Source organism: Salvelinus namaycush, chromosome 20 (genome assembly GCF_016432855.1).
Source record: "Salvelinus namaycush isolate Seneca chromosome 20, SaNama_1.0, whole genome shotgun sequence".
Lineage (NCBI taxonomy): Eukaryota > Metazoa > Chordata > Actinopteri > Salmoniformes > Salmonidae > Salvelinus > Salvelinus namaycush.
Window position 1 is genome coordinate 21,158,354 of NC_052326.1, and position 15,717 is coordinate 21,174,070.

Below are 15,717 nucleotides of genomic sequence, written 5' to 3' on the forward strand. Positions count from 1 at the left end.
GTTAATGAGAGAATGCTGTGAACTCCCTGATGCTCATATCACACAAGCACCATGTCCTTTTCTTTTGGTTACCTCATCTGTGATACCAGTGGCCCTCACTCCATGTTTCCTAAATCAAATCAAATGTTCTACCATTTGTATCAGTGTTCATGGGCTCATTCTGTCTTAGGTTGTCGTTGCATTCTCATATGCTCATAGGTGTGTGTTTGTTTGTGTGATTGACAGGCACCACACGGCTGCCAAGAGAAGGGGAGGTGCCGGGGGTGGACTACAACTTCATCAGCGTGGGAGACTTCCGTATCCTGGAGGAGAGTGGCCTTCTGCTGGAGAGTGGAACCTATGATGGTGAGCACTCACTTAGGAGGCGTTCAATAATGAATTGATTAATAAGCTTAGTAGTCAATTGCATTGACCAAGGCTAAATTGATTGGTCAGAGAAACATGATTAAGAGGCTTGTTAGAACTGAAACCTTTGATCACAAGGATACTCAAGAGCCCGTGTGCTGCTCTATCCATTAAGAGCTATTTTAATCTGTAGAGCAGCAATGTGCTGGCCCACCTGATCACCTCTCAGTAGATCTTTCAAACTGCTGAACCCACTACTGCAGAGGAGGAGCTATTTACTCGTGATGATGGCCCTCTCTACCTATTTTATTTATTTAACTAGGCAAGTCAGTTAAGAACAAATTCTTATTTACAATGACAGCCTAGGACCAGTGGATTAACTGCCTTTTTTCAGTGGGCAGAACGACAGATTTTTACCTTGTCAGCTCGGGGATTCAATCTAGCAACCTTTCAGTTACTGGCCCAACGCTCTAACCACTAGGCTGCCTGCCACCCCTATGAGGGGAGGCTGTGTTCATGGCATGCTTCCAAAAACTACTGGCAGCTACTGGATATCTTTAAGTGGGTTTCCATCATTGGGGTATCCTCTCAGACAGAAGAGGAGTCCTCTTCTTTACGAGGGAAAATCTGCTTCATTTTTGCCTCAGCGGTGACACACTGAACTTGGCTCATGTGTGAACTCCTGTACTGTAAGTAACCATAGCAAATGTTGTTATAGCCGGGGATGATAGTTCATATTGTCACTGAGAGGAGAATACAAATATGTTTTATTTGTAGGGTTGTTGACACAAGGAAGGCTGTTTCTGGGTTTTCCTGATACTCTATGTAGTCTATTACAGTTGAACGAGTTCTTATCAGTTGTTTTATGGCACATTAAGTACTTACCCAGTATTATGGGGTTGAATAGTCTCAGAGTATTTATGTCGAGAAGGGATTGGAGCCGGGGATTTTTTTCACATTGTTTGATGATTATGGCAATAACATGATAATCTCCTCTCTTTAAGCTCAGTCTTTCATACACCAAATCCCAGCTGTCTACTGTGGAATCAGAATGGAATGGACTCAGTCTTTGAATGTTAGAGGCGCACCTCTGGTCTAGTGGTTGGCCCACATCACTTATCCTTCTCTGCAGTGTCTCTCCTATTGCCTCCCGTTTATATTCCCTGTGATGGAGAGTTTAAAGATGAAGTCAAATCCTCATCTGGAGTAAGAGTCTTACCAAGCAGCAGCACCGTTTCTATGAAAGGGTTTGGCACTGGCAGGTCCTGGCTGTTGACACTCTTCTGAGCCCTCTGATGTGATGCTCCCTGAGGTTCCCCTTCCTGTCAGTCAACTCACAGCTGACAGACGCAGGTCAACACTGACACCTCCTCACACACACTTTGAGCAAATCGCAGCCCTGTTGGCATGGGGGAAATACAGAATTGAGATCACATACGGTAAGAAAGGAGCTGCAGGTTTCAGGAGCTGCCAAGTCAAGGGACAGCCACCCGCGACTGAGCTTCCCTTCATCTCTCAGCTGCAGCCAGACCTGTGGGTTTTTCTGCACCTTTACAGACAGCCAGATAACACACGACACAGAATGGCGTTTAGCTGGGCTGTAGTAAAGCACACATTCTGAATGATTTGATTAGTCTAGAGAGAGAGAAGAGGGCCAGGGATAGATTTACAGGACTACAGCCAAGCGCCCAGAGTCAGCTTTTCAACGGCAACCTCTCAAATCTGTACACTAGCAGTGTTTGGCTGGGTGCATATATGTGTATTGACTTTCCAAGGCTCTAGGCTGCACTTCGCTGTCCATTGAAGAGGCTGATAATGGTAGGTCCTCGACAGAAACATGTTTGGCTGCTGGGCATTTCCATCTAAAAGACCCATGAGCACCAACATGTGAAGTTCATAGGAGCATATCAAATTAGGTGTCAAATGTACATTGTTGTCATTAAACAGACACTTTTATCCAGAGCAACTTTCAATAAGTAGTAAGTGCATACATTTTTGTACTGGTCCCCAGTGGGAATTGAACCCACAACCCTGGCATTGCAAGCACTATGCTCCACCAACTGAGCCACACAGGAAAGCTAAGAGTCTATGTTTTAAGGCATAGATTCATTATTTTTTTAAATGTTCCATCTTAAAAATTAGGCATAAGTAAAGACTTTGATTTCTGGATAAACAGATGCAAAAGGTGCCTTAGAAAACATCTACCATAAAAAGTCTTAAAAGGTATCAGAAATACGTCCAAACACAATCATGTTGATGGCAAGACAACTGGCAATGAATATCAACACTTATATTTAGTTTTAGAGAAATTGTTTACCTACTCTAAGTTTAAGAAATATTGCCTTGTGCGTTGTAATTCCGTTAACAAAGACCCACATATCCTCATGAGGAGGGAGGATAATGAAATCTTACAGAAGTAACAGACCTACCAATTGGTTATAGTGATTTTACTGATATCAATTTTGTTTAGGAATTATTAAGTGATTCAAACTCGCAATTATGTTACCAAATTGATAACGTAATTACTGCAAATGAATTGGCTACAATGGGAAATTATAGTAGCCACAAACCACAGTTGGGTCGCCTGCTACTGTCCTGCCTCCCACTGTCATACTGTTATGTTCAGCTGGTTACTGTTTTCTTTCTCTTTCTGTTATCTGGTGGTCAAACCAAGAGTGTTAGAACAGTCTGAGTCTGGACAACCTCTCCCTCTCTCTCACTCTGCCTCTAGTTCTCACTCTCCAGTTAATGTCACCTCTCCCAGCTCTTACTGACACCCACCCATTACCACCCTCTCTTTCTATTTACTTTGACCAGCATCATCCCCCACTGAGCATCGACCGACACCAGACATCCATGGATGTTAAAAAGTAGTTGAAATTTGGTCAGTCCACCCTGGCCTTAGTGTTAACGTCCACAGACAGACCAGACTGGACCAAATCTGAACCTATCATAGACATATGTTTCACAAGTTTGGATAGCACCTTACTGTACAGTGAGTAGAGCACATTAGAGTACAGTACAATACCCTACTGTAGTGACCTGTACTCTACTGTACTTAACTCCACTGTACTGAACTGTATACTAACCTACTCTACGCTGCTGTGCTGTAGTGTACTGCCCTGTACCGCTTTGGTTACTGTAGCTCAATAACCAAAATAAATGTTTTCTAACTCAAGGTGCCTTGTCATAGCTGACACCCCATTCTTTCTGCAGACATCTTTCAATCTTAATTGGGAACTGCCCTAATGGCACAGAGCTGTGATCTACCTGCACTATGAGTAAACTCAGTACAGCTGTGGAAGTCATTTGATAGTGGAATGGGATTTTTTATATTTATATGTGCTTGAACTGTATCCTATTTTGCCATAAAGAGTATACTGAGTGAGTGTGTGAAAAATGAACAAGACCCAGTTCTGCTGGAATAGCCTGCTGTATTCGAGCCCTCTAGTTTATTTTATGTCCTAATTTTTAGTGCCCATACATTTGACTAGCCCAACTGACAATTAGAGTATGTTGTAACCATATTACTCTTCAATGTGATCCTTAGCTAATCTTAATGGTGTTTCGAATAGCCCATTAGCCATTAGCTGCTATAGCTTGCATCCCTGCTCTCTGGCTGATTTGTACTGCTGTGCCAGACATCACTATTATCCTCTCTCTCTTCCCTTACTTCCTGTCATCCCTGGCTCTGTTAACCCCCCACCTCCACACAGACCACACAGGCCCACCCAGTGTAGCGCCAGACCTACCCTGCCCAGTGAGCTGAGGCCTCTCCCCTCTCCCAGGCGGTGCTGCCGGGATGCAGTTCGTGCCAGGGTGACCCACAGGGTCCCATGTTTCATGACACAGCCATCTGTGCCAGGCTTGAGAGGGAGTCTGTCTGGGCTCAGCCCTCACTCCGGCTCTGCTCTTCTGTGTGGTTCAGGTCTGGTCAGGCGGCATAGCACAAGGACAGCTGCCCAGAAATTAACAACGCACATAGTTTGGCGCTGCTGACATCACTGTTACTAGGAAATGGGAAAGTCTGTCTAATTCAAATTATTCTCAAATGTATTTTGGGCAGGGAATCCCACTATGTTCATGATTCTGATTTCTATGAGAACATATGGGCCTAGAACAGCGGGACGATTATTTCTTGAGTGGATGGTCAGGGGGCCGGAGCATAATTGCAAGTAATTTGTAGATTGCAAATTGACCGCAAGAAGCCCAAACAGATATAATACTAAACATAATAATTTTATATTTGCTTACTTTTGTATACGATCGCATACACTGAGTGCACAAAATATTAAGAACACCTTCTTAATATTGAGTTGCTCCACCCCCTTTTGCCCTCAGAAGAGCCTCAATTCATCGGGGCATGGACTCTACAAGGTGTCGAAAGCATTCCACAGGGATGCTGGCCCATGTTGACTTCAATGCCTCCCACCGTTGTGTCAAGTTGGCTGTATGTCCTTTGGGTACACATGTGAAACTGTTGAGCGTGAAAAACTCAGCAGTGTTGCAGTTCTTGACACAAACCGGTGCGCCTGGCACCTACTACCATACCCCATTCATAGGCACTTAAATTGTTCGTCTTGCCCATTCACCATCTGAATGGCACACATACACAATCCATGTCTCAATTGTCTTCTTTAAGCTGTGTCCTCCCCTTCATCTACACTGATTGAAGTGTATTTAAGAAGTGACATCAATAAGGGATCATAGCTTTCACCTGGATTCACCTGGTCAGTCTATGTGATGGAAAGAGGAGGTGTTCTTAATGTTTTGTACACTCTGTGTATATCTCTCTATTATGCTTGTGAATACTTTGGAACAAATCTCCAAAATTAAAATCACTTGGAGCTGATTTGTTGGTGTTTTTACAGTCTTTTATGTCCAACAATAAAAATGTAAAAATAAAAACATATTATAATTGTTTAACTCAGAAAACTTGGCTGGCCGCCAGTTGGGAAACCCTGGCCTAGAGAATTTAGTGGGTTGAGTACATGAAATCAGTGGACTGATGCCCAGCATCTACTGTGGCTGTTTCAGACTCCTTTGCCTTGGTGCATTTAGCAAGGCGTACATCAGTGTAAAATACTGTATACATTTAAGTCTGTCCATGTCTATTAGTGTATATTTGTATTTATTTTATTTTAAGAACAGATTTCTACCCCAGGCAAACCCTCCCCTAACCCGGACGACGCTGGGCCAATTGTGCACCGCCCTATGGGACACCCGATCATGGCCTGTTGTGATACAGCCCAGAATTGAACCAGGGTCTGTAGTGATGCCTAGCACTGAGATGCAGTGCCTTAGACCGCTGCGCCACTCAGAAGATGAAGCTCATCAACATGACATTTGCAATGTTTATGTCAAACAAGCCACCCCCTCTCCTTGTCAGCTTATAAAACAGTTTAATATGACAAATAATAGCAGAAATCTCCTCTGACTTGTCACTTTCACACACCCTCACTTGTCTGACACACATTTACCAGGGGCCCAGAGATATGTTTGTAATTAATACGTATGCTATAGCGTCTGGCTGATGAATGTCAGGGTGGCAGGAGACAGATGACGATTAGCTAGGTGGCCCCCAATCTCTCCCTGCTATCGCTGTGCCACCAGGGTTAATGAAGCCATCTCTGACAAACTGCTGTGAGGGAGATGAGCACAGCTGCATTAATACCATACAATGTAGGATTACTATTGTAACCCCGGTTCCCAGATAATAGGAGTGAGATGTGTCACATTGGGATTCACTCAGAATCACTAATCAGGGGAAGAACCAATCACACATGTCTGTCGAGACAGACAGGTTCAGTGGCGAATGAGCCCCTCCCACTATTGCCTGTTTCTGTTTATTTGTTTTTTATTCGAGAATGTGGAACAATGTGTCTGTTTGATACTTTTCATTAACTCATGCATAGCTGTTCTTTATATGGACTAAAATAAATGTGTTCATATAGACAGAATATTATGTATAGGCTATAGCATACTGAATTTTTATCAGTTATGAAAGAAGGAAGGGGCTCCCGAGTGGCGCAGCGGTCTAAGGCACTGCATTTCGGTGCTAGAGAGATGACACTACAGACCCTGGATCAATTCCAGGCTGCATCACAACCTGTCGTGATTGGGAGCCCCATAGGGCGGTGCACAATTGGCCCAGCATCGCCAGGGTAGGCTGTCATTGTAAATAAGAATTTGTTCTTAACTGACTAAGTTAAAAAAGGTCAAGTGGAAAAAGGCCAAAATGTGGATGTTTCAATTAAGAAAGACTATCACATGACTATGGAAATGTGATTTTAGAGACACAAAGTAACAATAGGTTATGATTAAAGGGTTAGGCTGTAGTGGGCTCTCATCATCATCATGTCTTGATAATATGAATGAGAATGTAGTCAGTAAATCAGCATTTGTCCATCTCTCCCATTGTTCCCATTTTCAATAAAAATAATTATAATTAAATCAAGTCACAATTATCAGCTTTGGTATTAACATTAGTGAGCAGGCTTTCTGAGTGAGGAGAGACACATGGTTAGGCCTACCAACGGAAAAAGTCTGAAAAACTTAAATTATTTTGAAATTCGGACCATAGAAAACCAATGTTTATATAAAATGTCTGCCTTTTGCCCTACATTTTATCAAGTTTAATACTTTAATTTAATATAGGACAACATCACAACATCTATTTATTCTATGTTGTTTCATTTAGTCTCATTATGATACTGTACATTTTGGCTATTTCAAAGTAACAGAATACCATATTTTTTGTTGACTGTATAGGCTATTATGCTAAAGATCTAGCTGAGATTCAACTTTTAGGCAAGGGCATCTTTTAAAACTATTTTGATACTCACCTCATGTCTTGATAATATGAATGAGAATGTAGTCAGTAAATCAGCATTTGTCCATCTCTCCCATTGTTCCCATTTTCAATAAAAAAAATATGCATGAGTGATTCACAAGACTATAACATTGGAATGTTGTAAAGCGCTGTCCTACCCTGGCTGGCGAGGACACTCAGGTGAAGCCATTGAATAAAACGAATTACAAGGAAATAAAGTTTTTTAGCTTTTGAACCAGTTTTTTAATGCTACAGTATAGGCCTTCATTTTTAGCCTGTATAGTTTCAACTATACTTTCCATAAAGTATGAGACATCAAAATGTTTTAGAAAAACCTTGTGTGCTGTGTGTATCATAACAGCTGTTCACTTTACTGTTATTCTGAAAATTATTTTCTCAATCAGCTGATGATTGTTGAAACAGGGTTCAAGTTCAATGTCTAATTTCACAGATAAATGCTTATAATATTGACAGGCAATCGACACTGCCATTAATACAAGGAACGATTTCATGTCACACGATTTTGGACTACTAAAATGTTATTAGAATGTATACAAAATACTGTTCTAGTTTTAGGAGGTCATACTTAAATGTAAAATAATAATAGGCAAACAAACTAAGGAATACTATTTTAGTATTCTATTATGTTAAGATTATCACCAAGACAGGCAGACAGTCCAGACAGACAAACAGTACATTGCAAAAGAAGAGTATACGATATTTTAAGAGATTGAAGAGAATTAATGCAAATGTATGCTGCTAATGAACAATAACTAGGCCCAATTCATTACCATTGAAACTATCCTCTTAAAACTGCCAGATCTGAATAAATGGATTGGATGGATGGCTTCGATAGTCCAGCAATCGTATTGCAAGTCATGCATATGCTAATAATACAAATATTCTGCTTAAAACGATCTTTCACTGCTACCCTTAGAATTCATTATTCTTAGAGGAGGTCAGAAGAAGCTGCATTGGAACCCAAATGGATCCTCTCTGTGCATGGAAAACATATCCCGGTGCATGAAGGCTACACCGACGGGAAAGACAGTCTGCAAATAAGTCCTTCTGGAAGTGGACTGGATATGATGTTTCCAGTGCAGAGGTCACATAACCCTCACTGATAGGGTAATCACAAATTTATCTGGAGAACACAACCATATCCCGGACAATGCTCAGATTTGGATCCGAAAGGTGACGATGAATGGCCTGAAGGTGAAAAGCCTGGAGACCCAGGATGAAACCGACGAAGTTGTGGACCGTGGTAACACGGCTTGCCTGCGTCTATTTGAGAAGAAAATCCATTCTTTCAAACGATTTTGTTTTTAGAAACTAGATATAGGCCTTGATATAGTATAGACTGTTTTTAGCCTTCAGCCTTTATATAATCATATGAACTAATTTCTAAACAATATTCTGCCCATATGAACACATTCATTTTAGGCAATAACTGAACCAATTTCTGTAGACTATATACAGTTGAAGTCGGAAGTTTACATACACCTTAGCCAAATACATTTAAACTCAGTTTTTCACAATTCCTGACATGTAATCAGAGTAAAAATTCCCTGTCTTATGTTAGTTAGGAGCACCACTTTATTTTAAGAATGTGAAATGTCAGAATAATAGTAGAGAGAATGATTTATTTCAGCTTTTATTTCTTTCATCACATTCCCAGTGGGTCAGAAGTTTACATACACTCAATTAGTATTTGGTAGCATTGCCTTTAAATTGTTTAACTTGGGTCAAACGTTTCGGGTAGCCTTCCACAAGCTTCCCACTATAAGTTGGGTCAAATTTGGCCCATTGAGTCAGGTTTGTAGGCCTCCTTGCTCGCACACGCTTTTTCATTTCTGCCCACACATTTTCTATATGATTGAGGTAAGGGCAATGTGATGTCCACTCCAATACCTTGACTTTGTTGTCCTTAAGCCATTTTGCCACAACTTTGGAAGTATGCTTGGGGTTATTGTCCATTTGGAAGACCCATTTGCGACCAAGCTTTAACTTCCTGACTGATGTCTTGAGATGTTGCTTCAATATATCCACATAATTTTCTTTCCTCATGATGCCATCTATTTTGTGCAGTGCAGCAGTCCCTCCTGCAGCAAAGCACCCCCACACCATGATGCTGCCACCCCCGTGCTTCACGGTTAGGATGGTGTTCTTTGGCTTTCAAGCCTCCCCCTTTTTCCTTCAAACATAATGATGGTCATTATGGCCGAACTGTTCTATTTTTGTTTTATCAGACCAGAGGACATTTCTCCAAAAAGTACAATCTTTGTCCCCATGTGCAGTTGCAAACCGTAGTCTGTCTTTTTTTATGGTGGTTTTGGAGCAGTGGCTTCTTCCTTGCTGAGCAGCCTTTCAGGTTATGTCGATATAGGACTCGTTTTACTGTGGATATTGATACTTTTGTACCTGTTTCCTCCAGCATCTTCACAAGGTCCTTTGCTGTTGTTCTGGGATTGATTTGCACTTTTCGCGCCAAAGTACGTTAATCTCTAAGAGACAGAATGCATCTCCTTCCTGAGCGGTATGACGGCTGCGTGGTCCCATGGTGTTTATACTTGCGTACTATTGTTTGTACAGATGAACTTGGTACCTTCAGGCGTTTGGAAATTACTCCCAAGGATGAACCAGACTTCCTTGCCTGATTTCTTTTCATTTTTCCCATGATGTCAATTAAAGAGGCACTGAGTTTGAAGGTAGGCCTTGAAATACATCCACAGGTACACCTCCAATTGACTCAAATTATGTCAATTAGCCTATCAGAAGCTTCTAAAGCCATGACATCATTTTCTGGAATTTTCCAAGCTGTTTAAAGGCACAGTCAAGTTTGTGTATGTAAACTTCTGACCCACTGGAATTGTGATACAATGAATTAGAAGTGAAATAATGTGTCTGTAAACAATTGTTGGAAAATTGACTTTTATCATGCACAAAGTAGATGTCCTAACCGACTTGCCAAAACTATAATATTGTTTGTTAACAATACATTTGTGGAGTGGTTGAAAAACAAGTTTTAATGACTCCAACCTAAGTGTATGTAAACTTCCGACTTCAACTGTATGTTTTTATATAGATTACCAGTCAAACGTTTGGACACACCTACTCATTCAAGTGTATTTCTTTATTTGTACTATTTTCTACATTGTAGAATAATAGTGAAAACATCAAAACAATGAAATAACATATAGAATCATGTAGTAACCAAAAAAGTGTTAAACAAATCAAAATATATTTCATATTTGAGATTCTTCAAAGTAGCCACCCGTTGCCTTGATGACAGCTTTGCACACTTGGCATTCTCTGAGCACTTGTTGGCTGCTTTTCCTTCACTCTGTGGTCTAACAAATCCCAAACCATCTCAATTGGGTTAAGGTCGGGTGATTGTAGAGGCCAGGTCATCTGACGCAGCACTCCATCTTTCTGCTTCTTGGTCAAGTAGCCCTTACACAGCCTGGAGGTGTGTTTTGGTTCATTGTCCTGTTGAAAATCAAATGATAGTCCCACTTTGCACAAACAAGATGGGATGGCATATCGCTGCAGAATGCTGTGCTAGCCATGCTTGTTAAGTGTGCCTTGAATTCTAAATAAATCACTGACAGTGTCACCAGAAAAGCATCCCCACACCATCACACCTCCTCCTCCATGCTTCACGGTGGAAACCACCACGTGGAGATCATCCGTTCACCTACTCTGCGTCTCACAAAGACACAGCGGTTGGAAGCAAAAATCTCAAATTTGGACTCACCAGACCAAAGGACAGATTTCCACCGGTCTAACGTTCATTGCTTGTGTTTCTTGGCCCAAGCAAGTCTCTCTTCTTATTGGTGTCCTTTAGTAGTGGTTTCTTTGCAGCAATTCGACCATAAAGGCCTGATTCACGCAGTCTCCTCTGAACAGTTGATGTTGAGATGTGTCTGTTACTTGAAGTCTGTGAAGCGTTTATTTGGGCTGCAATCTGAGGTGCAGTTAACTCTAATGAACTTATCAGCAGCAGATGTAACTCTGGGTCTTCCTTTCCTTTGGTGGTCCTCATGAGAGCCAGTTTCATTATAGAGCTTGATGGTTTTTGCAACTGCACTTGAAGAAACTTTCAAAGTTCTTGAACTTTTCCGCATTGATTGACCTTCATGTCTTAAAGTAATGATGGACTTTGATTTCTCTTTACTTATTTGAGCTGTTCTTGCCATAATATGGACTTGGTATTTTACCAAGTAGGGCTATCTTCTGTATACCACCCCTACCTTGTCACAACACAACTGATTGGCTCAAACTCATTAAGAAGGAAATAAATTCCACAAATTAACTTTTAACAAGGCACATCTGTTAATTGAAATGCATTCCAGGTGACTACCTCATGAAGCTGGTTGAGAGAATGCCAAAAGTGTGCAAAGCTGTCATAGAGACAAAGTGTGGATACTTTTTGGTTACTACATGATTCCATATGTGTTATTTCATAGTTTTGATGTCTTCACTATTATTCTACTATGTAGAAAATAGTAAAAATAAAGACAAACCCTTGAATGAGTATGTGTGTCCAAACTTTTAACTGGTACTATATATATATATATATGTATATATTTGTTTTATTTTATTTATTTAAATCTTTATCTTTAACTCTACATTGTTGGAAAAGGACCCGTAAGTAAGTTTAGTCTACACCTGTTGTTTACGAAGCATGTGACAAATACATGTTATCTGATAAGATTGTGAACTTTCCAATACTTTTCTGATGGATTTCAATCACTCCAAAGCATACTTCCTTCAGACTGAAATTTTTCATTACCTGATTTTCCTTATAATGTGCTCTACCTTTTAATGGGAATAAGATAATGGCAGTAATGACAAGATAATGACAGTAAGGTCAGATTCTAAAGATGAATCTAAATATTTTACACATTTGTTTCTGATACCGCCAAGTGTCCTAAAATAGAGAACAAGAGATTCAAATAGCTTGATGGTCCATGTTAATAAAATCTTAAATGTATATATCTGTTTCATATCATGTATGAATAAATTTGACTTTGTGACTCCCCACCCCCGTTCTCCGATGGGTATTGCGGCTCGTCCAGTGATTTTTCGTCCAGTGTCTCCCTCAAAAATATTAGTGACTACCACGGCCTTATAAAGAGAAAAAAAAGCTGTCTTTTGAGCATGTCTTCTATAACAGACCTATTTGTAATGTTTAAATTTTAATAGGTGGAGATCAAAGGTTTGTAAGATGAGAACAAGCACAGTTCAAATGAAAAGAAGATCAAGTTTATAGAGAGTAATACATTTGCTAAAAATCCATATTTCCCAGTGGCATCTTTCCCCGGTTCTTTAATTAAGCTGCTTATGAATTATGAATAGACTCTGTCTAATCATACAGTAAATGTTTGACCTTAAAATAAAAAATTGCCAAAACACAATTCCATAACGCTCCCATGAACAGATTCAGATCTGGGAACTGCTTACAAATAAACATAAACATTTTGGGCATCTCGAATCAGTATCGAATCAGTATGTACATAATTCATTATCGTAATGAAGGTTGAATAATTATGTTTTCTGTGCATAAATGTAGTTAGCCAGAGTGTTCAACCGCTAGTCAGAGATTGATCACCCCATGAGCTAAATTAGCCAATGATTTAACAAAGTTAAGCTCCTATACGATACTGTTATCTTCACTGACTATTTATAGGCAGTATCACAAGGTTTTTATTCATCAGGAGAAAAACACTTTTCAGAGATCGTTAATTGCTTTTCAATGATCAGTGTAATTGGTTGCTTGCAAATCCCTAGTGGAGAAATATAATGTTCCATGATTCATGACATGACTGTAGTGCTGTGGTTCCTCGGGGGGGGGGGGGGGGGGGGGGGGGGGGCATGGCACACAGCCAGGACGAAAGGTTCTCCCGTTAAACAGATCACACTGTGCACGGCACGCTCATGTACAATGGAGGAGTCTATAGTGGTCACATGTAGTTTACAATATGTCAATCAGTAAGGCTCGTCTGAATGGCTAGCTCGCGTTAACTTCATACAGTAAGCATAATATAATTCACATCGTTTCCTATTCTACAGGCATAGTGGGAATGTATGTGATAGTGTTTACAAACGTATCATCATTAGCATATCGTTCTGTCTCTCCTTCTCTTTTCTATTAGCCACGTGCGGAATGTCATTCACCTACTTACCTTATAGCCTATGAGCACAGCCCAATAATACACATTTCTCACGCTTGCTGTTTAACCTATTATCACATTTCTCTCCCTCAACTAATGGACTTTAAAACTTACCCATGTTCTCTTACATGCTGTGTTACAGCAAAATGTACTGACATCCCTTCACCTCCCCACCACCACCAGCTAAGCCCCGTCATTGGGCTTAGCTACCTGCCATCAAAGCATCTGGCTCCGAGGATCTTACTTCGGAGATGAAGCCACTCCCTAAACAATTTTAATAAACTTTCATATTGCATTTTGCCGCTGTTGTTCATTCAGTTAAGCCTTAAACACGATTGAAATGTAGGGCCGTGATTACAAGATTGTGGTCCCATTACTTTACCAGTTTTTGTTCAGATGGCCTCAATGCACAATAACTGCCAATGTCTTACCAGGGTTGCATAGTAGCTACAGGGATGGTTGAGAAAAGGGAACTTGTCAGACACTCATCTCTCTATCTGACCCCCTCTCTCTCCATCCCTCCCTCCCTCCCTCTCTCTCTCTCTCTCTCTCTCTCTCGCTCTCTCTCTCACTCTCTCTCTCTATTTTCTCTCCCTCTCTCCCCTCCCTCCCCCTCTATCTCCAGGTAACTACTATGGGACCCCCAAGCCCCCAGCAGAGCCCACCCTGGTGCAGCCTGACCTGGTGGATCAGGTGCTGTTTGATGAGGACTATGACAACGAGGTCCAGCGTAAACGCACCACCTCCGTCAGCAAAATGGACAGGAAGGACAGTGTGGTCCCTGAGGAGGAGGACGATGATGAGAGGCCACCTCTGGCCAATGGCCTCCCAGGTCAGTACATCTCACACTCAAACCCCCTCTCCTTCCCTTTCTCTCTTTGCTCAGGATAGTCCCCTTTTGTACGTCTCTTAGTCCTAATTCAAATATCTTTCTACTTTTAGATGTACATTATTATGACTATAGACTATATCATATTTCTACTCTATAACATAATTCTGCTCTATACTGTACATATTGACCTATGATCTAGGAGCTGTGCTCACCTTCCCCATTATTCCCAGTTTGTGCTATCTGTCTGTCTGTGTTATCCAACCATGCTCTGTCTATATAGCCAGACACTTCCCACACCAAGGCCATGCCTAAAAAGCACATCCAGTATCAGTAACACCTTCTACTGTAGTGCAGGTCACCTTGGAAGGCAGCAGTCTTCTTACCCTAAGACAAGAGACTCCATGTGTGTGATCAATCAGGACTCCTCTCTCAAAGGATCTGGGCTGTCTTTGATGTGCCCAAGGATAGCCTGATTCCAACAGAAATGGGTTACAAGTCTTTTTATGTAAAATACATCACATTTCTTCTGTAATGCAGTCATGTTGGGGTTGTTCTGAACTTTTCATTCCAAACCAACCATATATGGAAACAATTATGAACAGGTCAGAAGGTTTATGGAAAAAGTGAGTGCAATGCCCAAAACTCCTGACTGAACTTCCCTGGTCTCTGTGTTGAAGACAAACCCTGATCCCTGCCTGACTTCCTGTATGTGTCTAGTGCAGTCAGTGTGGTGTGGGCTCTCAGGCTCTCACCCCTCTGTGAACTGTCTCTGATGACCTCAGCTCTCCTCAAGGCGCTGCCCCAAGGCTGGCTATGGTGCATGGTGTTTACATGAGGCCAGTCAGAACATCCGCAGATCCTGTGTGTGTGTGTGTGTGTGTGTGCGTTTGTGTGTGTGCGCATGTACATGCGTGGATGAAGTCAGATTAGCATAACCGGTTGAGGTCAGACTCATTTTCCAGTTCCTCCCCATCCTTCAAGCTAACAAGTAAATAAACAATCTGTTAGAAATACCAGCAAGTCCCATGGATGTAGTAGTGTGTTAACTATTTACTCAAATACAGAAGCACATGCACAAACTTGCCATGCTCATGGGCTGCCTGTATTAGCTCTGTGGTATACACTAGAAGAAGCTGTTTGGTGTTGAGCCTCATTGTATCATATGCTTGTGCAGAGGTTAGCATTATACAAAAACAGTCCCTCAATTAGAAGACCCTTGGGTATAGGTTTCATTTGGCAGCTTTTTGTACCCTGGACGCCTTTGTTGTGTCTATGCTCATGTTGATTGTGATGCTTTTATTGCAGTTCTCATTAAATTAATAAATAAAAAGTATAGAAATAACTGTAAAGACAGTATTATTGTACCAAATAGCCTCAAGCTAAAATGGCCTTTTTACTGTGAATCCTCAGTTACTACAGTATATCATTGAAACCCAGGGGGTGTACACACATATGCATAAACATGCTTACACGTACATGCAAATGCAAAACAGTGCCTTGGTGAACAGAACACACGATCTCTTGCATGCAAA

General features: G+C 41.1%; 1 protein-coding gene across 1 annotated transcript in view; it reads left to right on the forward strand.

Moving 5' to 3' along the window:
• Positions 1 to 15,717, forward strand: part of LOC120064692 (membrane-associated guanylate kinase, WW and PDZ domain-containing protein 3-like) — a 143,770-nt gene that overhangs the window by 106,956 nt on the left and 21,097 nt on the right. The window contains exons 3-4 of the mRNA XM_039015313.1: positions 226 to 345; positions 13,979 to 14,185. Of these exons, the coding sequence (XP_038871241.1) occupies positions 226 to 345; positions 13,979 to 14,185 (327 nt within the window). The remainder of the gene's footprint in view (positions 1 to 225; positions 346 to 13,978; positions 14,186 to 15,717) is intronic.